The sequence below is a fragment of the Typha latifolia genome, chromosome 1 (genome assembly GCF_019914945.1).
Source record: "Typha latifolia isolate L0001 chromosome 1, TyphaL0001v2, whole genome shotgun sequence".
NCBI lineage: Eukaryota > Viridiplantae > Streptophyta > Magnoliopsida > Poales > Typhaceae > Typha > Typha latifolia.
Genome location: NC_133086.1, coordinates 6,699,737 through 6,725,583, shown reverse-complemented (window position 1 = coordinate 6,725,583; position 25,847 = coordinate 6,699,737). Strand labels below are relative to the sequence as shown.

General features: G+C 38.6%; 5 protein-coding genes across 8 annotated transcripts; 3 read left to right on the top strand and 2 right to left on the bottom strand.

The window, feature by feature from the left end:
- Nucleotides 1–993: 993 nt before the first annotated feature.
- Nucleotides 994–4,060, top strand: LOC140781455 (scarecrow-like protein 3). Of its 2 annotated transcripts, none has more exons than XM_073127422.1 (2): nt 994–1,337; nt 2,567–4,060. In XM_073127422.1, the coding sequence occupies exons 1-2, from the start codon at nt 1,003–1,005 to the stop codon at nt 3,885–3,887; spliced, it is 1,656 nt and encodes a 551-aa protein (XP_072983523.1). In that variant the 5' UTR covers nt 994–1,002; the 3' UTR covers nt 3,888–4,060. The 2 variants fall into 2 exon arrangements, with proteins under 2 accessions (XP_072983523.1, XP_072983531.1); XM_073127430.1 differs by lacking the exon at nt 994–1,337 and adding an exon at nt 2,145–2,429.
- Nucleotides 4,061–6,738: 2,678 nt separating this feature from the next.
- On the top strand, nt 6,739–7,656 carry LOC140780769 (probable calcium-binding protein CML10). The gene has a single exon (XM_073126524.1). It carries the CDS (start codon nt 6,917–6,919, stop codon nt 7,478–7,480), a length of 564 nt encoding a protein of 187 aa, XP_072982625.1. The 5' UTR covers nt 6,739–6,916; the 3' UTR covers nt 7,481–7,656.
- Nucleotides 7,657–7,822: 166 nt separating this feature from the next.
- On the bottom strand, nt 7,823–9,622 carry LOC140780770 (ubiquitin-conjugating enzyme E2 20-like). Of its 2 annotated transcripts, none has more exons than XM_073126525.1 (4): nt 9,344–9,622; nt 8,876–9,135; nt 8,720–8,804; nt 7,823–8,512 (listed from the first exon to the last, which is right to left on the bottom strand). In XM_073126525.1, exons 2-4 carry the CDS (start codon nt 9,011–9,013, stop codon nt 8,472–8,474), a joined length of 264 nt encoding a protein of 87 aa, XP_072982626.1. In that variant the 5' UTR covers nt 9,014–9,135; nt 9,344–9,622; the 3' UTR covers nt 7,823–8,471. The 2 variants fall into 2 exon arrangements, with proteins under 2 accessions (XP_072982626.1, XP_072982627.1); XM_073126526.1 differs by having other exon boundaries at nt 8,909–9,135; nt 9,344–9,613.
- A 1,213-nt stretch (nt 9,623–10,835) lies between these two features.
- Nucleotides 10,836–16,517, bottom strand: LOC140780576 (hexokinase-3-like). 2 transcript variants are annotated; one of them, XM_073126216.1, is made up of 9 exons: nt 16,014–16,517; nt 15,209–15,359; nt 14,954–15,124; nt 13,828–13,902; nt 13,033–13,188; nt 12,829–12,927; nt 12,615–12,742; nt 11,388–11,469; nt 10,836–11,286 (listed from the first exon to the last, which is right to left on the bottom strand). In XM_073126216.1, the coding sequence occupies exons 1-9, from the start codon at nt 16,283–16,285 to the stop codon at nt 10,933–10,935; spliced, it is 1,488 nt and encodes a 495-aa protein (XP_072982317.1). In that variant the 5' UTR covers nt 16,286–16,517; the 3' UTR covers nt 10,836–10,932. The 2 variants fall into 2 exon arrangements, with proteins under 2 accessions (XP_072982317.1, XP_072982326.1); XM_073126225.1 differs by having other exon boundaries at nt 10,836–11,279.
- A 1,809-nt stretch (nt 16,518–18,326) lies between these two features.
- On the top strand, nt 18,327–25,807 carry LOC140801883 (uncharacterized). Its single transcript, XM_073157242.1, has 11 exons — nt 18,327–18,804; nt 19,702–19,789; nt 20,193–20,284; nt 20,430–20,548; nt 21,268–21,383; nt 21,463–21,590; nt 21,697–21,783; nt 24,262–24,322; nt 24,401–24,441; nt 24,530–24,650; nt 25,505–25,807. Exons 1-11 carry the CDS (start codon nt 18,449–18,451, stop codon nt 25,562–25,564), a joined length of 1,269 nt encoding a protein of 422 aa, XP_073013343.1. The 5' UTR covers nt 18,327–18,448; the 3' UTR covers nt 25,565–25,807.
- The last annotated feature ends 40 nt before the right edge of the window (nt 25,808–25,847 follow it).

Below are 25,847 nucleotides of genomic sequence, written 5' to 3'. Positions count from 1 at the left end.
ATATATAACTTTATCGCACCCTCTATTTGTAATAAAATTTTATGTATAACTTATCGTGTGATATATAAATGAGTGTTTAATTATAAAATATATTTAAGAGATATTTAATTTATAAATAATTACTTTTTATGCATGAACTAAATGTTATCTTAAAATACAAATAGATAAAAGTTAGACAAGACAACTATGTTAGATACAAGCTCCACACTTTTGTTGTAATTAAGCCGAACAATAATAAAAGCATAATATCAAGAATAATATAACAACTATAAGCATCGATGCACAATCTCAAATGGAGGAGATAGAACAATATCTCTAAAAACGAGCCTCTAACTTAGCTATCATTGATAGCACTAGAGGAAGAACGCAACAAGAGACTGACGAGGCAGAAAAAAAAAACTTCAATAAAGTCAGCCTTAGCAACAACACAAGGGAAAAAAATATCGAAGTCTCATGGCCCCATATCAAAATGACATCGTTAATGCCACACTAAGCAGCATGACACTAACGAGAAGAAGGGAGTTAGGGAGGACAGTATGCTAATTAAGTTATATTTAATATCGTTAGGATCATGTCATAATTAAGTCGATTTGCGCAATCCAAAATGATTAAATGGGTCACATTCATATTTATTATTTCAGCCAATTTAACTCATACATACAAGTGTAATTCATTAATAACTCAATTTTTTTTTATCCATATTAACTATTTACAATTTGTTAATTATTCAAATAAATTCATATTAAATTTTGACTTATTAATTAACTCATTTATTAAATAAATGGGGTCATGTTCTCTAATCATTTCCGGGCCGGGCCACACATGTACTTACTATATCAAGATCCAAGTTAGTTGGGTTTGGACTCGCAAGTCGCAATCCGCTATCGCAAGCCCACTAAGTAGTGTTAAATTGTTAAATCCTTTTGTAACCGCTATTAATTTGAGTTTGAGCAACGTTCTTCCCATCTCTCGACCATTATTATTTACTCATTCCCCGATCGCATGCACTTTGTCCCGCGGCCACCCATCCTTGAATATTTCCACCGACTCTTTCTTCCAATTAGTCCGGTTCTCTCCTGGTTTCTTCTACCGGAAGCGAGGGAGGAAGAGAACAAAATCATCGCCCTTGGAGAACCCAGAAGGACGCAAGCTAGCGTACAAATTAAACGTAGAAAGAGAGAGAAGAGAGTGGATGCCTCCCCACCGACCTTTGTTGTTACGACTCTCCTAACCTTCTTGGTGGCAGTATTTGGCAACCAAATGGCGGAGTTCTTAAAAATCTTCTACAACGCTGACCGGAACGCAAGCGCTTGTCTTCTTCTGTCAAAAATTCCAAGGTACCTCGCCACCTCTTCCTCGTGACCACCAACTGTTTGTCATAATGTCATAACTGCAGACAGTAAACAAAAACAGTGGGTGTGGTATGAAAGTGTGGAACTCCTCCTGACCTGGTATAGTCCGGGCCTCCGGGGAATTATAGGAAAGATTAGGATTCACATGAGGCGGCAAGGCAATAAATTCTTTCCCTTTTTTTTTTCTTTTTTTTTAAAAATTAAAAATTAAAAATGGAGTCTTTTTTTGCCAAGTAAAAATTTGGTAAAGTTAATTAATCAATCATACCATAATTAGGCGTCACAAAGTTTATAATTGTAAAAAAAAAGAACAATCTAAAATGTAAAATTAGACATGCATAATTGAATCCAATACTATCCAAAACTTTGAAGGGCCCCAGAAATATAGAAGAGTCGTTTCCAACTCTGGCTGGTAGTAAATTCTACAGTTGTGTTTCAAGAGGATCCGGTTGTAACAAATTTGTCGTCTTCCTAAAGACAAGACATCCACTACTCGAGTAGCCGTTGTGCTACCAGAAACGACAAACGGAAAGAGCTGCGTGCATGTCACCCCCTCCCCCCCCTCTCTCAATCTACAGAGAGAAGCAGACAAGAACGTAATTAAGGAGAAGCGCTTTGTTTTGTTAGCAACTCGCTGTCAGTTTGCGAGGATAAGGAATAACTTATCCCCCCCCCTACCCCCCCCCCCCCCCTATTCCCATTCCTCCCTACTCCAAGACAAAGCGCTATCCAACGAATGCTAGTGCTTATCGGAAGGTAGTAATTAATACGTCGAATTACTTACTATCCAGCGAATGAGACGAATGTAGTGCAGAAAGCGAGAGAGAGAGAGAGAGAGAGAGAGAGAGAGAGAGAGAGAGAGAGAGAGAGAGAGAGGAGGAAGAGAATGGAGACAAAGTCTGTGCGTTTTTGTCGCTTGGAGTAATGGGAGAAAAAAACAGGAAGTTGAGACTTTTTTTCTGTGGGTGAGGAGGAAGAGGAGGAGGAGAAAAGCATGTACTCTTTCTTGCCTTTCCCTCCCTATTCACATTTAATTTGGGATCCCATGGAGGTTTCGTGAAGACCCAATTTGGAGTTGTAAGGGTTATATTAGCACGCTGGTGTGCTTGCTGTGTTGCCATCTTTGTTTCCAAAAATTGCTCCTTTTCTTGCGCTTTTGCATTGAATTCTATTCGGTTATTCCCCCTTCCAAAGTTTGCTTGCATCTTTTTAAGGAGGATGGCTCGCGACGAGGCCTCGTCGTCGACCACTTCGTCTTCTTCCTCGCCGTTGCAGTCCTTCTCGAAGATGCCGCTGTCGCCGTGGGTGCAGAGCCTTAGCTCGGACGAGCGCGGGCTCTACCTCATCCACCTCCTCGTCAACTGCGCCAACCACGTCGCCGCCGGGAACCTCGACGCCGCCGACGCGTTCCTCGACCACATCTCACTCCTCTCATGCGCCGCCGGCGACGCCATGCAGCGCATCGCTGCGTGCTTCTCCGACGCCCTTGCGCGCACCGTCCTCCGCCGGACGTGGCGGGGCCTCTACCGCTCCCTCCTCCTCCCCACCTCGGTCTCCGCCGCCGCGCAGGCGGCGGCGCGGCGCTACTTCCTCACTCTCCTCCCCTTCGTCCGCGTCGCCGCGGCCGTGTCCAACCAAGCCATCCTCGAAGCGATGGAAGGCGAGAAGATGGTCCACATCATCGACCTCGACGTCTCCGACCCAACCCAACACCTCGAGCTCCTCCGCCTCTTCGCCACCCGCCAAGAAGGCCCACCTCATCTACGGATCACCGGAGTCCATGACAACAAGGAGGTCCTCTCCCAAGTCGCGCTCTGCCTGACCCGCGAAGCCGAGAAGCTCGACATACCATTCCAGTTCAACCCAATCCACAGCAAACTAGACCACCTCGACGTCGAAAGCCTTCGCGTCAAGACCGGCGAGGCGTTGGCCATCAACGCCACCCTCCAACTCCACCGCCTGCTCGCTTCGAACGACCAAGTTGGCCTCATGACCAACCATTTCCCGAGCCCAGACTCAGTCCTATCCTCCTCCACCTCCTCCTCCTCCTTCCCCTCTTCCAAACTAGACATCTTCCTGGCCTCCCTCTGGAGCCTCTCGCCCAAGATCATGCTAGTAACAGAGCAGGAAGCGAACCACAACACGGGGACTTTCGTCGAACGCTTCGTCGAGTCGATCAACTTCTACGCGGCCCTGTTCGACAGCCTGGAATCGAACTGGCCGAGGCACTCGGCGGAGCGGGCGAGGGTGGAGAAGGAGCTACTGGGCGAGGAGGTGAAGGACATCCTGGTGGGCGAAGGGATGGAGAGGAGGGAGAGGCATGAGAGGCTGGAGAGGTGGGTGAAGAGGATGGAGATGGTGGGGTTCGGAAAGGTGGGATTCAGCTACTACGCCATGCTGCATGCCCGGCGAGTGTTGCAGGGGTTTGGGTGCGACGGGTATAAGGTCAAGGAGGACGCCGCCGGATGCTTCCTTCTTTGCTGGCAGGACAGACCGCTCTTCTCTGTTTCAGCTTGGAGATGCAGGAGGTTTTAAATATCCCCCCATATATTATATATCTATAAATTTATATTTTATAGTTTTAGACAAATATCTATAAACTTTCTTCTTCTTCTTCTTCTTCTTCTTCTTCTCATGTTCATAACTTTCATGGTGCTCTATCTCTACTCTAAATTTTGGGTTTTATGAAGATGATCATAATTACTTCTGCTCTCTTGATTTACTTATACTTTTAGCGGATTAAATTTTTGTCGGTAGTTTTCGACACAAAGGTCAAAATCAACAATCTTAGTAACTTTCGGCCTTAGAGTAAGTGGAAGAAATTACTTCATTTTTTTTTTTTTTTTTTGTCTTTCCTTCTTCTTGGGGTGTAACTTTTGACCATAATCTATTAGTGGGTGTGAATGGGATGGACAATTTCAAATGCATTTATTGGTGGAGCTGGCAAGAATGATTCTTGCATCCTTTGATTGTGGAGTTAGGGCAGGCATTGATTTCCAGTAAGATAGGGGATGGTGACTTAGTTTAGATAAGGCTGAATCAAATTAATTGTTTGTTCCTAATATATGTTTTTATTTTAGTTTTTGTCTTTGTAGGGTTAGGTTTCCTGTCAACATTCCAACTCTTTAAAAGGTTTTGTCTGCTTAGTTTCATTAGTCCTCTTGCATCCTGTTTCCATCTGTTCTTGCTTGTCTATGAGCTGCAAGATGCCAAATAGTTCTTGTGCTGGCTGCTTTAAGTAATTCCATTCTAAACAAATTATTCTTATATATTCTTTCTTTTGACTTTCGCCCCTGTTAATGGAACAGGAATAAGAATTGTTAAGGTATAAATCTCCTTATATTAGGGGTATTTGCATAAAAAAATTTAATTTTTAGAATAGCAAAAATAGGTTATTTAATTTTTAGTACAAAAAATAAATGCATTTAGTTTCAAAATTTTAATCCCTATGAACAACCATTATATTAGTAAAATAAGTAAATAATTACTTATCACAGTGTATTATGTATAATTTAGAACTATTAGATCGAGCCAAAGTTAAAGCTAGCTTTGTTTTAAGGCTTGAAAATATACTCCTTCGTCTTCTTAGGCTTAGTTCGGGCTAAGCTCCGTTTGAGCGAAGCCAAGTCTGAACTTAAATCTAAGTTTAAAATTAATTTTAAGTCGAGCCTAAAAGCGGAGGGACAACCGAGAATCCCAACCTCTTAACATTGGCCCATGTTGCCCTAACTTAAAATTATGGCCCAATTAAAATTATTCGGCCCAAATACGTAGGCCCAAACTTAAAAATAATTGCCCCCTCTAATGGACGACCAATTACAAAATTATTTCTTATGCATCATTTAAATCTGGATTTCCTCTCTCTCTCTTTTTTTTTCTATTAAATACTAAATATATACAAATTAGAACGACATTAAAATGGTTCATGCCATACTCGATTAAAACCTCCTTTAATAAAATGTCAAATAAAACTAAAACAATTTACTTTCCAAAAGGAAGCGAAGGACATCTATTCGATGCTCGTCAGTAGCATTGAATCAGCACTCTATCACAATTCACGTTTTGTCATACATTCGAGAATCGGATCCTCCAACCGAGGAATAAATTATTTTCTTTTTCCTCTTCTTTTTAAAAGATTCTTGGCGTAAAATGAGGTCCAAATCCAGTGGAAGAACACTGGAATCTTGCATCACGACGCCATCATATGGATCTCATTGATCATGACTCTCGTCTAAGGAGTAAGGACTCATGCCAACTTGTAGGACACGAGCATTTCGAGTTAGTCAAGTTGATTGAGTAATGCAACAAACTGAGTTTTTTTGTTTTTAATTTTTTAACTTTTGACTAATTATAGTCTCATCCTAATTATTTTTATAAATTTAAATATGAGATTATAAATATACCAAACTCGCACTGACTGACGCATTTAGCAAGTGGAACTTATTAAAAATCTAAATTGGGCACTAGTAGCTCAAATTAAAATTAAGAAAGATTTAAGCCCTTTTGTTTATGGGTTTATATAGGTCTCATAATCTCGTTTTTGGCGTAGATACGGATGGATTGGGACAAAAGATCTGTTTTTATTTTAAAAATTATATAACTAAAAACGACAAGAACTCCTTAAAGAATTTTCGCAGTAAACATAAAAGAGGTTTTGCACAAAAGGCTTAGATTTTGTATAAGTGTTTAGTATAATTTAAATTTTAAATGTGAAACTAAGTATATTGTATCACAACAGCGCTAAGAAGACATAGTTTAGTGTTTTAAGTTTCAAATTGTATTAGACTCCTAATTTTTTTTTTTATTTTAAAAAAAAATAAAAAAGCTGCTGCAGAGTTAAAATAATTAAAAAAATGGCAATTTCCTGGAAACTTTATAATGCTATTAAACACTAATTATAAATTATTTCGCCTAAATGTCCACCTCACCGCGTGATTTCTCGCTCCAAGAGCACGCAAATGCGTGGGTCCCGCCAACCACCATTCGAATCCAGGCTCGTGGTCTCCGCTGTTAACACGTGAGATGGGCCCCACACTTCTCCCGGGTCCCACGTGGCTCGTTTCCCTTCCCCCCGTCCCCCCCGCCCCCCCCCCCCAACCCTTTTTCACGCGCTTTGCTCCTCTGGCGTTTCCCCGAGCTCTGGATTACGTTCGGTCAATTTATTAAGTCGTCATGGCGGTCGATAAACTAACTGCCTTCATCCCGAGTCCAACTATAATAAAATCTTATTTTAATTTAAAATAATAATAATAATATTTGATATGTATAGTGGATTGCACATTTGTAATAAAGTATTTACGATTAAAATTTTGTATATTACTTTAGAAAATTTAAATATTAAATGCGGTAACGTTACCGGTATTAATCCATTCTCTAACGATGAAGGCTAACAGAAACCGCAGTCCACTCCGCCGTTTCAGCGATGCTCTCGAGAACTTCCCCTCCTTTCCCATAACCTCCTATAAATACACGTCTTGGATTTCGGTTCTACTCCCAAAGAAACCAAAGGAAATCCTCTTTCACAAGAATCCAATCCAATCCAATCCTTTTTTCTTCTGTTCTCCATGGGCAAGATCCGATCCCTGTTCCGGCGCCGGAACCGGTCGAAGACCCCGCCGTCGACATCCCGCTCGTCGACCCCGCCGCCGCCGTGCGCGGTGCCGGAAGAGGAGGAGATGGAGCGCGTGTTCAAGAAGTTCGACTCCAACGGCGACGGGCGGATCTCGCGATCCGAGCTGGCGGCGCTGTTCGAGAGCCTCGGGCACGCGGAGGCGACGGAGGAGGAGGTGGATCGGATGATGCGGGAGGCGGACGCAGACGGCGACGGTTACATCAGCCTCGAGGAGTTCGTCGAGCTCAACACGCGCACCGTCGGCGACGAGGCGGCGGTGGAGGAGGACCTCCGCCACGCCTTCTCCGTCTTCGACCTCGACCGGAACGGGAACATCTCCGCCGACGAGCTCGCCCGCGTCCTGCGAGGGATCGGGGAGGCGGCGACGGTGGCGCAGTGCCGTCGGATGATCGACGGCGTCGATCGCGACGGCGACGGGATGATCTCGTTCGAGGAGTTCAAGGTCATGATGGCGAATGGATCCTCCTCCGCCTTAGCCCTCACCAAGATCGGGTGATCCCCCCAAACTCTTCTCCTTCTCTGTCTCCCTTTTCTCCGGTAAGTTCTCGTTCTGGATCGGAAGAGAGATCGACGGTAGACGGAGAGACGAGCTAAATTGTACATAATTGGAACTCCATACTGATCGCTTTCTTGTTCTGCTGGATTTGGTAAGAATAATTCGAATTTTGTCTATTTTAATCGCCTAATTTGGTACTGCAATAAGGAGAGAGAGCGAATATTCTAGTCAAGCTTACTCATTTATTAGTTTATTGGTCGGTGGGATAAGAGTGGAAAAAGCCGCATCCGATCATGTGCAGCTCCGGTACGGGAATTCGTACCATCCAATTATTTTATCTCCATTGCTAAAGTAAATAGCACGAAATTTCCTTTTACTACTACTACTACTTATTAAGTCCGTCACCAATGGCCGGCAATTAATTGCAGTCCAAATTTAAAAACCAACCAACATTTTCACAACTATACGACACGACGACCAAGGTATTGATTCCGCTATAAATACTATATGCTCTTGCTCAATCCGTTTATTTATATTTAGCCTATATAACCTTTGAGCTCACAATCGATAAAAATAAATTTTAAAAAATATATCATATGCCATTTAGTGTCTTATTTTGAATTTTATTAGTTAGTCTTATTTCTTAGTTTTAATTTTTTTTATAGAAAGTAAACTTAATTAAATATGAAAAAAAAATATTTAATTACTGAACCAGTTTAGTTTAGAGGGTCTTAAACTAAGGCCTTAATTCCCTACTGTTTTATCTGTTTGGCATTGCTTCCCATGCTCACAAATAAAAGAAAAGTGATTGAGGAAGATCAACTAACAACTTGCCCTGGTTGCTAACTGCCAGAGAAAAGGGAATGACAACATTGGGAGGTGAACAATATAGCTCAAATGCGACAATGCCACATATAGCCAAAAGTGCAATAATAGCAGAAGAGTGAGGATTAATAGCTGCAACACAATGTTGCAACGTACACTACAAAAGCTATACAAGTTCGTAGAGCTTCATCACCACCTTCCTGTACTCTGCATAAAACAATATAGTAGTAACTGTGCTACGAATTATGTCATAATGCAATCGTACTTTTAGCACCTGAATGTTAACGGGAAATGGACTTAGATTTAAATAGTTGTTGTTTTATATTTTCAGCTAAAGATGGAGCATGATATTATATTAACCCATCAACTACGGTAAAAAAAAATAAGGTGCAGTTAATAAAGCTTCACTGTTACCTCCCAAAAGGCTTTGAATTGAAAGAAGAATGGTTCTCGCATCATAATCCAGATGACCACTTGCCCTGAAAGAAAGAACTAACACCTGCCAGGAGTAAGTTAGGAACTTATTAGGCAGCAATTGGCTTTCTTCTCCCTTGCCTGTGTAAGACTGACATTGAGATTGAAGCAGGAAGTCTCCAGCATCACCTTTGGAGGGTTGAATGGGTTAGTCAGTAGAGAAAGCCGAGGAGAGCTTGTAGACTGTGCCATCAGAAACAGTGTCTTTGCCTTCCGGTGGTGGTCCTTTTCCATCACTTCTGAAGATGATAAGGAGTGCAACTGTGATTACGTAATGCTACCAAACTATAGTAGAAATTTGTGCAAAAGAGTCGCTTGATTCTTTCATCAATAATGCCTTCGGTTCTGACTGGAGCCTGCTTGCATAAGTTGACAAATAGATTAATTATTCAGCATCACTCAAATTTTTTGTTTGCTTTTTTTATATCAAGAATCAGTTCTCAACACAACAATGTATTAATCTCTACCAAAAGAGACTGAGAGAAAAGAAAAGAAGAAGAGGAAGAAAGGAGTGACCCAATTGAGCAAAACCAGAGAAATGGCTAAAAGGGAAGAGATAAAGACCTCCTCAAAACGGATAGGCCATTTCGGCCTCGGTCCTTCTCCACTAAACTGAGGCTGTACGGTGGCGGAACGAGAAGATGGAGGGTCAGCGGCGGCTGGAACATTGGGGGATATTATCTTGGACGCCTTTGGTTCCCACTTCTTGTCATCTTTGCTTGCTTTCTTTCCCTCGTTTCAGAGCTGAGATAGTTCTGATGGTACGCAAAAAAGAAATGCCAGGGAGAGAGAGAAGAGGGTTGCTCTCTTCTTCTTGTACATGTTCTCAATATAACACCAGGAGAGAGATACCTTTTCACTTTGGGGTGTCTGTTGGGGGTAAAATGGTCTCGACAGTCACGTGATACTTAACAAAAATATATCAAAATCTAACGGATAATTAATGATACTAAAATGTTTGAGATATTTGAAAATGAGCAATAATCTTAGTATTTTCTTTGTTTTTATTATTACACCAAACAACCCTGCTGTGTCACATTTACTAAGACGGTCAAAAAAGCTCGAGGCTTGGCTCATTTAGAGCTCGGCTACGAAATAGGCTCAAAATAATTATCGGCCGAGCTAGCATGGGTTTGCTCAGGCTCAACTAGATTAGACTCATATATATATTAGATTTACAACTATTGGATTCTATGGTTAATATGATCTCTATAAGTGAGAGAAAAATCCTAGCTTGGCAACATTCATCTCCCATTCTTTCCAAACCCATCGGCTGACATCCCCAAACTCTCTCCACTGAAACCCAAAACCCCTCATCACCAAACCCTCTCTAGTAAGCATCGTGAAACCCATCTTCACCGTCGACCATCTCCACCCCTCAAGCTCAACTCGTTTATGATGATTGATGACTGGAGCCACACCAGTTATCTTCACCGAGCTAGAGATGAGGTGAATCAAGCTCACCTTTTCCAGTCGAGTCAAGCTGAGCCGAGCTGGGCCCAGTTCCCATAAGCTATGACTAATTTACACCCCTAATCGTTACAAGGTTTGGATAGAGAAAATAAGGGGAGAATGAGAGGAATGAATACGATAGAAAAGGAAGAGAAAATAAAAATAATTTTCTCTCTTCTATTTGGATATACAAGAGAAAAGAAAAAAAAAACGAGTTATATTTCTTTTTCTTCACTTTTTAGAGAAAAAAATAGTAATCTTTAAAAACACTTTTTCTCACTTTCTTCTTTATTCTTTTATAAAAACTCTAATACTTTTCTACACTAATTTTCTCTCTCTTCTCTCCATTCTCTCCATCCAAATAATTTCCTTCTCTTCTCTTCTATTCTACATCCAAACAGGATGTAACTATTGAAAATTCAGTAACTCAAATGTTTGATTACCACTCTTGATATGCAGTTCTTTCTTTTCCCAGAGGAATAACATAGACAGAGTGGAGTCAGTTATTAACTATTACAAGCGGAATAAATTGGGATGAAGGTTATGAACAATCAAAGAGCATCACTTGAGAACTGGACAGATACCAAAAGAGAACAGGAGGTGCTGACGTTCTGCACAATACTGGCTTTCTATATGATATATGAAATAATTTTTCTTATTTACATTTGCACAGAGGAATACATGTATGTCTATGTGAGAACTTATCTACCTGATGAATATGCTGCGGCGAGGAGAGCAGCTCCTATCCCCGATCCATCCTCAGAAACCCTGAGGACAACATTTCGGGTAGCCTCCTCACCTAAGATATCAACCAAAGCTTCATTTAGGTACTCCTTGAAGAGTGAATAGCGGGTATAGAGACCCCCCTCGATGGCGACAACGGTTTTCCTTGGATTGCTTCTTGCTCGTCCACTGAGGACACCAACGCTTCCATCACGTCCAATTTTCTTCAGCATTCCAACAATACCTGCCGCAGCCAACCGAGCGGCTCTTCGGGTGACTATATTGCATACTCTTACTACAAGCTTTCGTGTCTTCAAAGGTATATCTGTCATCTGAAAGAGTAAAAATTAAGAAACAAAAAAGGAAGAGCAACCTAGTTTTCTTAGTCGTCTATCCAGAAGGAAAGGCTATGACTTAAGAAATCAATTATGACCTGAAAATTTTCTTCAAGAACTCTTCTAACTTCTCTCAAATCAGGGGAATCATCCTCATGCATGGCAGCCATCAATCGGGTCCTGGCAAGAAGTTCAAATCAACTTGCTATACTATTAAATTTCATAAGTATCCTCAATAATTATGCTACAGTTTTAATAACCAAATTTGCTGAATCAATCTTAGTGCCCCATGTATCTATATTGATGCTACATAATTTCACATAATGCCAAAAAGTGATGTGATCTGAGAATTTTATAACAGTAGATTCTGAATTAACAAAGAGTCAACTACAAATTATATTAATTGAAGGTCAGTGTAGTTCATTGACAATATCAAAGGTCCCTATGGCCAAAAATACATTTAATCGGAAGATCTGTTGGCTGTTGCCTATACATCAGACAAGCAGATAGGTGGATGTGGTATTCTAATAAGTCCGCTAGGAACCATGCAATTGGAAGCAAACTTCATAGCTTTTGATCTTCATTTGTTTTTGTACTACAAATCATGATGATTATGTAGATTCTTAAATTGGATGATCTATCATTTATTGTGTTGGCATTCACTTTTATGATGGCTTGGTTCGGAGGAAATGGCTCCAAAAGAAAAAGTTTCTTTCTTGTTTCAAAATATTTTTCTTAATGAACAATATGATCAATATTCATTGATCATATGAAATGAATCATCAATTTTTGTGGTACTTCACTGGTAGATCTACTTATCTACCTATACAGATAAATATGTATAATACATATGTATGTACTAATGTACATCATCTAAGCCTTTGCCTAACAAGTTGGTTAGAGCACAACTTAGTGCACCTTGATTCCTATTGATGCATAAACATGATGTGTGTATTATTATCATGATGTGATTGCCATGCTCCAAAACCGATATTGCACTAACAGGTTGATGTAGATCGCATTTTGTCAAGTGCGAAAGCAATGCTGCAAGAGGATAAATGCTAGGGATAGGATGATTAGGCATAAAAAGTGACAGAAGCAAGCACAATAGAAACAACAGCAATCAAATCTCTTTCTTTGTTGAGCACAATCATCAAGTCAAATACATTTGCATGCTATCCAATAGAAATATGGAAAGTGCATAGGAACAGTGGCAAGATAACGAGATAAGAACAGTTCTCTAATTATCTAATTAGATTAGCTAATCAAGAACATATATATTTGAATTTAGTAATCAAGAACAAATTAAAGTAGCAGTAACATACCTTAAACTGAAAGGTTCAGATAAATTTTGAGAAGCATCTCCAAAAATATCCGACTCCTCTGCCATTCTATGAAGCACTCTTCTTGCAATTTCACCCAAATACCTTCCAGAGATCATTTTCTCAAAACCCTATAGAGAAGGAAATACATAACAGTTCATTTTTTCACCTACATTGGCGAGAATTAGGAATTAAAGATAACTTCAAACTGTCTTGCCTGATCACTACGGTTTGGGCTCTCATCATCTAGAGCAATATCATAATAAGTCCTTGGTAAATGAGATGACCAGAAATTCCCCCATTCCATGTTAATGACCTGATGTGAAGAAAATTGTGAAGGGCATATATAACCAGCAACTTATTACTACATGCAATCATGTAGTTCAAGCAAATATGAATCTACACAGAACATATAATGTACCATGCCTCCAGAATTTGTAAGAAGACCTTGGGACTTGATAATTGCATCAGTGTGCTCAATATAGCAAGCATTAGTACCCGTTCCTATTATCACAGCAGCCACTGTGTCCTCGTCATAATAATGGCCCAGAGCTAATGTTCCCACAGTATCATTTACCTGGTTACAGAAAGAAGCACTAAAACTCAAATCCATTTGTTTAGGCAGAATATTACTTCATTATTATGATCTATTTATAATAAAAAGAAAAACTATAGCAACTCGATTAGGACAGACAAAACTGTCAAAAGTGTTAGCACAAATAAGACGGAGAATTCCAGAAAGTATTATAACAAATGAGAGTTCAACAGGTTACTTCAAGAAAATTCCATTTAAACATAAAAATAATAGGACAAAAAATTGGTGCAAGATGCATGCTCAAAACAATCAACAACCTGAGACAGAAGTCAAAGAAATTTGACGCCTGTATATGTGAACTCATAGTATAAAGTTGATTAAAGAAAAGCAATTATCAGCAGGCAAGGGATAGATAACTCGCAACATTGACTAGTACTTCCCTTCAGTAAAGGACATCCTTCAAGAACCCTTGATAGTTCTATACGTCTATATACTATGTTGAACCATTATTCAGCTGCCAGGTATATGATTATAAGCATTCTTACGCATATATATAATAATAATACATGAATTTGGCTTTCATGCAAGGAAAGAGATTGAAGCAATTACTTTAGTAATTGAAGACAACCCCCCACAATATTAGCGATAGTTTTAGCTAGAAGAGCCAGAGATCTCTCATACCAAGGCTGCCACCCGCATGTTCAGTCCTCTCTTGATCATGGCTTCCTCTAAACACTGGGTCACATCTTTTCCAACCTGAAATCCAAAGTCGATATTAGATTCTTCTTGAAATATTGAATTGCAAGAGTGCATCACATTTACCAAGCCAATTTACTAGTACATCCATCTAATAATACAATAACCACAACCTCAAACAGGATTGACAGGGGCGATACTTGCAAGAAGATTTATACATATCTATGTCTATTTCTATAACTACATCAGAGTGTTTTACGATGACAACATGAGTCAGATGGCTGCAGTACAGCTTATGGAAAAGAAGATCTCAGAGTCTCATTTTAACAACTCAAGGTGCATGATGATTGCTAGTTATTTTTCCATGCAGATGATTAAACTAGTCGACACTTGACATCACGTAGAACGGTATACAGACATGTTACACTATAAATCTGCTAACGCCTTCATCAAATATTCATATATGTGGGAAGCTTGTAGGGTAATAAATTATAGAAATTAAGACATAAAATTTCAAAACTTAGTCATACAAATGTGATAATTTGGGGCCAAATGTCAAAGCTAACAAAAAATTGCTCATTTATATATATGCAGAAATATGGAACAAACATATCATGCCCTTAGAAATAAGAGTTTATTGCATCTGAAGATACTACTAACGATTTACATATACAAAGAAGCATACACATCACATGTGGTCATTGTTGATGGCAAATAAAAATAAAAGTTTCTAAAGAAATTAGAAGATCAGTTGAAATTCAAATTTGCAAAAAATATACAACATTGAAGTTTATGTTATGCAAGCAATAACACAATTAGTTTAATTTTTTTTATTTAAGAATAACTCATGACTCAAAAAGACCAAAACAAAAATATTCATGGATTGTCAGCAGTGCCCTAACTTATATTTAAAGAACAAAAGTAGGAAATGTTAATCAGATATACACATCATACATATCGAAAGCGAACCTAATATCCAATGGAGAAACCAAACACTACATATACAGTTAAGAAGAAGCACTGCTAATGAGCTTATGGGCATTCATTAGCTTAAACAACTGAAATATCAAGAAGAACTCGAGTCAGCGAGTCAAAAGGAAAACCGACTTACAGCATTTTCAATAGAGAACCCTTTTGTCCACTTGATAAGAACACCTGAAGAAACAGAATTTTGTCTAACAGGAAAAGAAAATGTAAAGCCAAGTTCCCTTCTATCAATTTCTTTTTGCTCTTCTCTTTCAACAAATCTTTTCAGTGTTAAGGCAATGAAATCGAATAGATTCTGCAAAAAAAAAGAGAGAGAAATTAAATTGGACAATACAATGTAATGGGAACTAGCAAGTGAACATTAGGAAATATTGACTACCTCACTTGTACTGGTCATCAATTCTTGAGGAAAAGGTTCGCATACAACTTGGTGACTCAAGATCATAGACCTTTTACCTCCAAGATGAACCCGCAAGACTCTGAAATTAGTTCCTCCTAGATCAAGAGCATAGTAAGATCCTTCTTCACTCCTGTTTAAACAGCAGATATCGTCACCAAATCTACATCGACAATGAAAGAGATTTACAAGGAAGTAAAAGAAGATTGCATTGGGAAAAAAGCAAACAGATGCGCCTTGCATGTGAAGAAAAAGTTTAGGGAGTTCTACTTAAGTGGTAAGAGAGCATCAAAATCTAAGCCTTTTCCAACAAATATACGGAGTACGCTGTTAAGTTAACACATATTGTAAGGTGGATTACAACCAGCTTACGAACCTGATACAGACCATATTATCAAGAAGTGATCTATGACCAAGAACACATCTTTACCAATCAACTACGCCTAGAATATAAAAACAGATATGAAGAACCATAGTTACTGAAACAGATACACAAGCTCAAGTGACTCATTTACAGTCTAACCAAACCAGTTACAGATATCAAGAAAATACATTCTACAGAATGAATCAAATCGAATGGAGAGAACACAGCACCATCCAAGCAAGACGTAACTTCCTAGTCAGATAAGTAAGCAAATCGCGATATTGCAGTCCACAACCAATACCAAACCGAGAGAAACTAATCGTAAACATAGCCAAATCTTTCAACACGCAAAAGAAGATAGATAGAAGATTAATAGAAGATAGATATATATATGTATATATTATAGAGTGAGTGCATCAATACCCATCGGGAAGCGAGTCGATGAATGTAAGCAGCATCCTGAGCTTGCTTCCCCCGTCCGAAGCCAACCCGGCGTGCATCTCGACCGTCATGGCGTCCACCACCTGCCTCAACCTCCCCGGCGTCGTTTCGCACCCCTCCTCGAACTCCGCCAACAGCTCCACCGCCCGCCGCCACCGCATCCACCTCCTCGCCCTCCGCCGCACGAGCACCGCCGCCACCACGCACGTGACCGCCACGCACCCCGCCGCCACTCCGAACCCCACCCTCCCCATCTAATGACCCAACGCGAAACCTACCACACCGTCGATTCCAGCCGACGAGGCGGGCGGAGGGGTGTTTAGGAGCGGCATAGATAGACAGTACCAATATGTAGTAAAGTGTGAGGGGAAGCGGCTACGGGTTCTTGACAAAAGGAAAAGGGAGCCGAACGGCGACGGGAGCTGCGTATCCGCGCCGCCGTACGAATCCCAGCTGTCCTCCGCTAATTCCAGCTAAGCACCCCCCCCCCCTAACCGCCCATCTGTACCCACTCATCAATCAATGCGGATGCCCTACAATCCTGATGTACACATTCTGGTACAACCTCAGTTTGGCGCGCGTGCGCCGCCCACCCACCCCGCCCCCTAGCATGTACAAAATTTTAGTACAACCCCTCACTCTACTAAGTTTTCTTCTCAATTATCAAATCCTACTAAATCTGAATCTAGTAAGCCAAGCATCAATTTTTGTACAGGGATTTTGCTAGTGCCAACTTTGACCTTTAATTATAAGAATGGGGGGGAGGGGAATTGGGTTACGTACTTACATGGATGGACAAGTTGATAGAGGTTGGGGTAGTGCCAAAAGATGGTTTAAGACCAAAGCTTTTATTAGTTACTACTGACTATCTCAACAAACAAATGCTAGTTGGCCACATGGATGGACAAAAGCTTAGACTAGTCTCAGTAGAAACAAAGATAATGAAAGAATCCAACACATTGTGTCTATGAGGGCAAGGGCAGGGGCCCCTCCTCCCACCCTCCAGACATTGAAGCCTGTGCCTGCCTATATTATTGTGTCTCGTCTAACTGTGGACACTAGACTCTTTCTTTCTACATCACTACAGCGATAACAATTCTGACCAAAGAGGTTATAAGATCGACTCCAACCTTAAGTAGTAGTTTGATGATTTAGCTAAATAATTTGACTCGATTAATAGCTCGACGGTGCTGTTTGTTTGAAGGAGTAGGTTAGCAGCGTGATAATTTAGAGCAGAATTTAGTAGTGGTAGTTTAATTTCAAATAATAATTCGGTGATGCGTACAACTTAAAACCTAGACTATGCAGTTTAATATATTGATTAAAGCTCGGTGGTCAAACTAATGCCTTTGTGGAGTCTAAGTACAACATTTGGGCTGGGCTCTTGAGTGATTAAAAGAAGAAAGTAAAGTCACAACCACTTAAGCTAATGACTTTGTTTTTTTTTTTTATAAAAAAAATGGTTCAAATATGTCAATGGGAAAGTTTTTTGGGCCCTGGTTTAGGCTATAAATCTTGGGTTAGGTGTGGTCCAAGTCCACGTATGGTTCAGACCCATGGACTATTTGGTCTCTAGAAGTAGGGTTTGAGATGAGTTGGCTTATCAATTCTACATGGATTTCAAAATTTTCAATCGGTTCTATTTGGAGAGAATTAATTGATTTTATTTGAAATTTGATCTTATTACTTATTACTTTTAAATAATAATAATCTTGAAAGAAAATTCATCTAATCGTTTTTTTTTTCATATTTTATTCCTGCACATTAATAAAATGTAACAAATAAGAGTTAATTTGAGATTTTTAGAAATTAATTTAAGTGGGAAATATATTTCATATAATCTATACCTCAAATAATTAAATTTCATTATTTATACTTACTAGAATCAATCTAAATCTACTAAGATCAATTTAAAATTTCATCACTTAGTTATTTTCAATAGCGAGTTTGGAGAAATTATAATTCCAAATTAATTGAATTTTATCACTACAAACCCCCGAAATATCTAAAAAAAGTAAGCCGATTCACAATAATAATTTTTTATTTCATAATAATAATATTACTCTCAATCTCTTCAACTACTTAGTTTTTTTTTAATTAAATGGTATATTTTTTGTTTCCTTTCTCCATTTGTCTTAGTTTCTAAATATCCAAAGTCATTTGAGTTCATTATACCACGTCAGCACAGACACCCAACCCTAGTAAGTGCTTAACACGTGAAACGACCAATCATTTGCCTCCACGTCTTCCAACCCCCCCCATCCCATATAAACGCCCGCACGCACCAAGCAGCTGTTTATGGATCCCATATATAGACCTCTACACCTCTGCCGCTGGCCCATGATAATTTGAACTCGTTCGGGCGTTACACCTTACCGCTTATCCCCCCCCGCTCTCGGATCCTCCTCTCCCCGGCCATGGCGACTCGCCGGAAACCCTCGTCGACCACGTCGAAACCCTCTCAGATCTCGTCGGAGTCGGTCTCGCAAGACCGGAAAACGTCGCCGGAGGACCCTCCATTGGCTCCTCCAAAGCTAGGGTTTATCTCCGCCGCCTCCGCTGTCTTGTTCCTCCCTTTCTTCTACCTCCTGTTCTTCCACTACCCGATCGAATCCGATCTGAGGCGGTCCATCGGGATCTGCGCCGCCATGAGCTTTGGCGGCTTCGTCATTGCACTCCGGATGATCCCTGTGGCGGCGCGATACGTGCTGCGTCGGAATCTCTTCGGATACGACATTAACAAGAAGGGAACTCCTCAGGGTGCCATCAAAGTGTTAGTCTTTTCGCACCTCCTTTGATGGATTCTGACCTTGATGTGTGATGTTTGGTAATTTTAATGTGTCTTGGTGTTATCTGTTCTCAAGTTGATATATAGGTTTCTTTTACTGCATAATTTTGCATACAATTCGTAATTTTTCTGCAAATATTAGTAATTTGATTCATTATGTTATGATTTTTTTTACAAAAGAAGATCGCAAATAGGGTAGCTTGTAATTACAATGATAAATCGAATTTTCATAATTTGATGTATTAGGAGTTTTTTTTTATACAGATGTTATCATTGAACTACATTTCCGAGTCTCAAATTAACCTGTGGAATTTGCATTTTTATTCCTCTATTTATCTTTTGCTCCTCCATTCGAGCTTGTTTCTTAGTCGTAATGCCCACCATCTATATCACTAAATGGGTGCCCAAAGGAGGAAGTATATATAAGGAAAACTTTTAGTCACGATATATTTTGTCTTTTATCAACCTTGATGGGTACTCAAACAAGATATTAACTTAGAAGTGTAGCATAAGGGACAGTTACGGAATAGTTAATTAATAGTTAATTAATAGCTAATCAACTAACATAGTGAACCAGTTTTAGATATGTTAAATACCTTTAAACAAGCGGGCCAGTTTTACAAAAGTTATCTGACAAAATTATCCTAAACAGTTAATATATTGCTATGTGTAACAAAATCATCAGGATGGAATGACATGTGAAAAAGGTAAGACACAGTGGTTTAAATCTTTATGCACGGAAGCAAATAAAAGTAGCTAGCTGTTGGGGACAACTATTTAACCTGTTAATTGTTTATGATTTCTTGTTGACATCAATAAAATCTGATTTGTTCTTAAGCTTTCTTGTCTATGGTTTACTGATCTCAGTTTTTTCTGTTTTAGACCTGAGTCACTAGGCATTGTTATTGGGATTGTCTACTTGGTGATAGCTATACTGTTTCAGCATTTCAACTTCACATCAGACTCCAGTGTATGTTTCTTGTTTCTTTGATACGGCATTTATATATTGAGTATTGTGGCTGTTACAGTGTATTATGCAAAAGATAGTTCTTAAAATCATATTGTGTTTTTGGTTCTTTTGAAGATAATATGTTATACTTAATTATCCACTGTTCTAATTTCTATGTAATCCTTGAGGAACAACCTCTCTTATTTATTTTTAGAGGTTAGCCCAGTGCGAAGCTTTTGGCTTGTCTATGCTCAAAACTGTAAGCCAGTGGCACCATCTTTGTAAAATTTATTTAACCCGACAGATTACAATTAGTGCTTTGCTCTGACTGTTCATTCATGCATGCCTTTTCTATTCCGGTGTACTTTCTAATTTGTTAGTTTTAACAACAACAAATGTCTGCTTGTCTGTTACCTTATTGCAGTGGCTTGTCGAATATAATGCAGCATTAGCGTCTATCTGCTTTATGATTCTTCTTGGATTTGTGGATGATGTTCTCGATATCCCATGGAGAGTGTATGTTCTTTATCATCTTTAGTGATTACACAACTTATCTGTACATGTTTGCATAATCCATCTATTTTCCTATTGACAAGTTCTTTCATTTCTAATCTAAGGTTTTTATGATATCAAACTAATTCTAATACAACTGTGAACTTAGGAAATTGGTCTTGCCCTCGTTTGCAGCACTTCCTTTGTTGATGGCATATGCTGGCCATACTTCCATCATCATACCGAAACCTCTAATACCATATGTTGGAGTAGCAGTTTTGGATTTAGGTAAGCTTACAAAATAATTTCCAAGATGAAGTAGCAAAGTATCAACAATATAAGAAGTAAACACTAAGCTGAATCTTAATGTGTTATGGAATTATTTAATTGTTTACTGTGCAAGCTTTTCAGAAATTTTTTGCATAGAAAGAGAAAACCAAAATGGAGAAATTTTGCAACTGCTAAACTTTTTCTTTTCACTTTATTCAGCGAAATATAGTTGGATGATATATCATCAGTTAAGTCATAATCATCATTAACTTAGTTTGGTCCAAAAGCATCTGCCATATAAAGATTCCAGAATACTTTTAAAAAACTTCGAAAGTTAGTTGTTCCAAATTGTGGCATTAAATTCATCTCAGAACGGCAGCTGCAGGCTTCTTTCTTGCAACATCTGTGTAGTATTCTAGTTTTTTGTATTGCTCACATCAGCAACATGAAATGTTACATGAGACTTTAAACACTGAGATTAGCATCAACAACAATGCATTAGTTATTATTTAAAGGGGATTAGAAGTTTCTTATTTGCTACTCTTAGAAATGAGATCTCTTTGTTTTATACAAGGGGAAAACCTGTCAGTCAAATGAGACTATTTACTATGTGCAGGCAAATTCTTAATACTGCTCATATGTGAGTGATGATTTGTGTACTTTTAGCCCTTTGCCTTTTGATGTAATCTATGTTGTAGCTTTATTTATATTCTTTTTGCTTTTTGGGGGGAGGGCAGGTTGGATATACAAGCTATACATGGGAATGTTAGCGGTCTTCTGTACAAATTCTATCAACATACATGCTGGCCTAAATGGTCTTGAAGTTGGTCAAACAATTGTTATTTCAGCTGCGGTAAGAGCAATACCCTACAGAAGAACATTTAAATATATCTCAGTTTCAGCTCTAATGATAATTCTAGCTCTGAGTGCAGATTTTGATACATAATGTAATGCAAATAGGGGCATCTACAGACTCTGAGTATAAACAGGCTCATGCATTTTCCATTTACCTTGTCCTTCCTCTGCTGGCCACCTCATTGGCTTTATTTTCATTTAACTGGTAATGACCATTTGTGCAAAAAAAATTTCTTTTTCAGATGAAGCAATTTTCAGACTTTATTAATTTCCAAATGCTATGGGTTTTTTTTTAAAATTTTTAATACCAGGTATCCATCGTCAGTTTTTGTTGGTGATACCTATACCTACTTTGCTGGAATGGCCATGGCTGTGGTTGGAATTCTAGGCCATTTTAGGTAATATTGCCTCCATTGTTTGCTTTCCATTTGTCAACTGAAATAGCCAGGTTACACTATACTTGTAGGTAAGGTTTTATTTTATTGATAATGTGTTTCAAAATATTAAAAATGTGTAAAATTATTTAGAATCTTTATCACTGGTCTTATAATGAATAATAAAGAATTTCATGATAAGGGATATTGCATAGACAATATAATAAAACAATAAATTAATAACCACGTGCATATCCTCAAGAACCATGACACATACTAGAGATATCACATACTCATAACTAGAGATATTACAGTTCATAAGTTTTCACAAGTTTTCAAGGAGAAAGACCAAACATAATAGAGGCCAAATTAAACTAAACTAACCATTCCGACTAGCTCTTCCTCACAAACTCTCCCCATTTTTGTCAAAATGGCCAAATGATGTAATCAAGGAGAAGGAAAGTGCTGCTGCATAAAAAGGAACATGTTACCCAACAAGGTTCATTGACTCATCTGCTTTTAAGTCTTGAAGAATCTAATTAAGCTGATTCCCCAGACGGAATTGCACAAGACGAATTTCCTCAAGTTGACTGTGCAATTGATTCAAACAATCATGTAGATATCCATGCTCCTCTCAGACTGATAATCCACATCATCAGACTCATCGCAGACTCCTCATCTATGTCACTAGGAGCAGGTGTGGAACTTGACTGACTTGGAGAATCATATTTTTGACTTCTATTCAAGGTTTCCATTTCAAGTGAAGAAATGGATCAAAAAAGGGGACTTCTGCTATGGGCTATGCCACCCATTACTTTCATTGATTTGATGGAGGTTTCTGAAGGATGGACTTAAGCACCATTGAGAACACACAACTTGGACAAGAAAATACCAAAAGTTTTGCAACCCTTCTCTGGGAGAGTCCCTCTGAGCTGCACTGTCAATGCAATCACACATAACGGACACTAAATCAATAGGCATTCCAATGATCATAGCAAAACAATCAAGCACAGTCCCTATTGATCATGGAATGTCTTCTCTTAGGAGTTATGTGTATAAGAAAGATGCAGCATCCGAGGAAACTGAAGTAAACAAACATGCATCACCATGTTGCACACCCACTCTTCATTTGGCCCAAGTAACAACATTGCAACTTTAGTGACAAAGAACTAGTTGGAATGTTTAGTGTAGTTTAGTTTGGTCTTTAGTATTTTTGGTCTCCTTAAAAAGCTTGTGAACTATAATATCTCTAGTATGTGTGGTTTGGTTCCTGAGAATATGCATGTGCTTACTATATGTTCCTTATCTTGACATGAATAACATACTAAAAGCATATTTAGTATGTTTTTCATGTCACACATCCATAGATAAGGAACATCGTTGAAAAAAATGCTTGTGTATATGTTATTCATGTCACACCTGCAGCAGCCTTTCAATACATTGCTAGACACAAGCATTACAACGTCCTAAAAGAGCATATCACAAGGGTTATGAGATTCAAATAAACCTACAAGACTCAAAAATACATATACTAAGGATATTTAGTATGTTATTCATGTCACAAATCCATAGGTAAGGAACATCCAATTACCACTTCATATAGAGGGCATCATTGAAAAAAAAAATTTAAGTCTGATTGTTACGCTGAGTTATATACACGAATTAGTCTGCAGTGACTTACTCAAACATTCATTATGTTGTGCCACAGTCTATTTGGCCATTCTTTTGTTTCTATTTGCAGTGCTTCACAACTCCCAACTTGACAGTAAGTATTCTGTAGTAACAGAATCCATATCATGCTGAACTCTTATATAAGTCGTTTTATGGGGATAATCTAAAAGTTCTAATCAACCCTGAACTCTTGAAATGACTGTCATACTAGATACTAGGTAGGACTCCATCAACCTACTTTTGGACATTTTATGTTGGACTTTGTAGAAGTTGTATTTCGTCCTTGCTGGACCCACGTGGAGCTCGCATACATCATCAGTGCATTTGTGCAGCATATAATGTAACTTATTCTTAGATTACACTTAGACAATACATTATTTTGTGTTTATTCTTCATGGCAAGTATTAATTGATTCTTAAAATAGAATTTCCTTTGTTGGAAAGGTCCCTTTTCCTGAAAAAGTTTCAGGTATTGCCCCTGTACTTTCTACTGATTATGTGCAAGAAGAGTGAAGTTCCAAATGCATGATTAGAAGTTGCTTCTGAGCTGGCCTATGAGTTATCTTTGATTTCAGAAGTAATTGAGAGATTGCTAACTCTCAGTTGATTGCTATTATTTTTTATTACATTTGTCTATATGCAGATGTTAAGTGTGTGCATCATACTAGTGTCCTGAGGCTTCCATCATATTTGCCATCTTCATACATGTAAATGTGCATCCCATTGCTTAATACCATTTTTTTTTAAGTTCCATCTTTGTGATGTGTTCTGCTATGGTGTTGTGTCTACCTAAATTAATTCTCTTTTATATAACTAATGTTTGTATTTGCAGTGAGACACTTTTGCTCTTCTTTTTGCCCCAAGTTCTGAACTTCCTTTATTCATGCCCGCAGGTCTGTATAAACCTGTTTGCTCCTTGGTTTAATTCAGCTAGTTGGGCATTTAATTTTCATTTTCCTTTATTCTTGCAGCTCTTTAAGATCATTCCTTGTCCAAGGCATCGGTTGCCGAGGTAGTTCTATTGTAGCTTAATCATGTTAATGTAGTCAGAAGCAAAGAGGTTCCCTTTGTAAAGATTCTGAAATCCTTGGGCCCTGCAGGTTTGATCCTCAAACAGGACTTTTGACTGGGACAAAGGATGGGACCCTCGTTAACCTATTTCTTCGACTGTTCGGTCAGTGCTCTGAGAAGTCGCTTTGCATCAGACTACTTATTTTTCAGGTAACTTGTATTCCATGTAGAAATTTGATTGTTCATAAGCTATTAACCGTAGTGTTATAATGAACTTTTAGCAATTTAAAGCACCAGTCACTATGGCAGCTTGCATATAGGTGGGTTAATTTTTAAGAAGTCTTCTAATACATTAGAGGGGCAAATGGATCAGAGCTCATGCAATGAGCACTTTCCTGTCATCCATTTCATGTTTACTTAAGAGGAATATAATATTCGTCACCAATCTTAAATGCATAATACAACATTAAGATATAGAAGGATACTGGCTGTTGTAGAGTTTTAGAATTTAGATGAGTCTCTGTTTCAACCTCACCCATGTATACTGTTTGTAAACTTAGTTTATATCTGACGAGTGGTGATTACAACTCCTTCGGTGATATTTTGGTCATTTCGATTATCAATCTTCTAATTTAGTGTCCTTGCATAGCATAAGAATAAATTAAATGGTTAATTACACCATACTCCTTGAACTATAGTTATTTTTATATAGACTCTCTCATTATCTTTTTTATAACACTTTGATTCCGCCAACTATTTTAATATCTTTCACTCTCATGTCCAGGTTAATAGAAATTTACAAATAATCATTTTACGCAAAACTTTTCTCTTTATTTCTTCTAAAGTAAGAGTAAAATTGTCTCAAGAAAGCTTAAAATTGAATGCGTGACAATCATGTTATATTGTTTAAGGAAAAAAAAGAGAGATAATGGCTAACTAATGAAAGGGGCATTTTAAGAGATCTACATGTAACTATCCTTACATTAAATATTGTTCTCTCATTATTGATGGCATGCAATTTAATATGGTTAAGTATTCACTCGATCTATGATTATTGTCAACAGGCTTTGTCATGCCTTCTATGTTTCTGGTTGCGGTACATTCTAGCTGGATGGTACAAATGAAGCTTTGGAAAGTGGAGATCCAAAAGATCGGGATTTTGTACTATTCATTTTATACTGTTTAAACCCCCCAGTCTTGTTATTGTTGCAAAGCTCACAGATCTATTATTCTCGAATGTAGTACAATATGACTAGGAAGATACGAATTGGTTACACATGATGACATGAATGAACGAGAACAATAACATCCTGTTTGTTTGCTTTTTTTTCACACAGTTAATAATTATTCTCATCCATGTTTACTTATTTGTGTAACAAGGTCAATTCTAGAAGAAGCATTCTAATT

What these genes read in the sequence shown, in the direction of transcription:
- LOC140780769 (XM_073126524.1), top strand. Translation starts at nt 6,917, where the DNA reads ATGGGCAAGATCCGATCCCTGTTCCGGCGCCGGAACCGGTCGAAGACC.
- LOC140781455 (XM_073127422.1), top strand. Translation starts at nt 1,003, where the DNA reads ATGCACTTTGTCCCGCGGCCACCCATCCTTGAATATTTCCACCGACTC. An exon ending in CTTCTGTCAAAAATTCCAAG is followed by an intron (nt 1,338 to 2,566) that starts GTACCTCGCCAC and finishes CATCTTTTTAAG; the next exon opens with GAGGATGGCTCGCGACGAGG.
- LOC140780770 (XM_073126525.1), bottom strand. Translation starts at nt 9,013, where the DNA reads ATGGAAAAGGACCACCACCGGAAGGCAAAGACACTGTTTCTGATGGCA. An exon ending in CTTCCTGCTTCAATCTCAAT is followed by an intron (nt 8,805 to 8,875) that starts GTCAGTCTTACA and finishes TACTCCTGGCAG; the next exon opens with GTGTTAGTTCTTTCTTTCAG. An exon ending in AATTCAAAGCCTTTTGGGAG is followed by an intron (nt 8,513 to 8,719) that starts GTAACAGTGAAG and finishes TGTTTTATGCAG; the next exon opens with AGTACAGGAAGGTGGTGATG.
- LOC140801883 (XM_073157242.1), top strand. Translation starts at nt 18,449, where the DNA reads ATGGCGACTCGCCGGAAACCCTCGTCGACCACGTCGAAACCCTCTCAG. An exon ending in CCTCAGGGTGCCATCAAAGT is followed by an intron (nt 18,805 to 19,701) that starts GTTAGTCTTTTC and finishes TTTCTGTTTTAG; the next exon opens with ACCTGAGTCACTAGGCATTG. An exon ending in TCCTTTATTCATGCCCGCAG is followed by an intron (nt 24,323 to 24,400) that starts GTCTGTATAAAC and finishes TTATTCTTGCAG; the next exon opens with CTCTTTAAGATCATTCCTTG.
- LOC140780576 (XM_073126216.1), bottom strand. Translation starts at nt 16,285, where the DNA reads ATGGGGAGGGTGGGGTTCGGAGTGGCGGCGGGGTGCGTGGCGGTCACG. An exon ending in ACATGCGGGTGGCAGCCTTG is followed by an intron (nt 13,189 to 13,827) that starts GTATGAGAGATC and finishes TTCTGTAACCAG; the next exon opens with GTAAATGATACTGTGGGAAC. An exon ending in TTCTTGAAGAAAATTTTCAG is followed by an intron (nt 11,287 to 11,387) that starts GTCATAATTGAT and finishes TTACTCTTTCAG; the next exon opens with ATGACAGATATACCTTTGAA.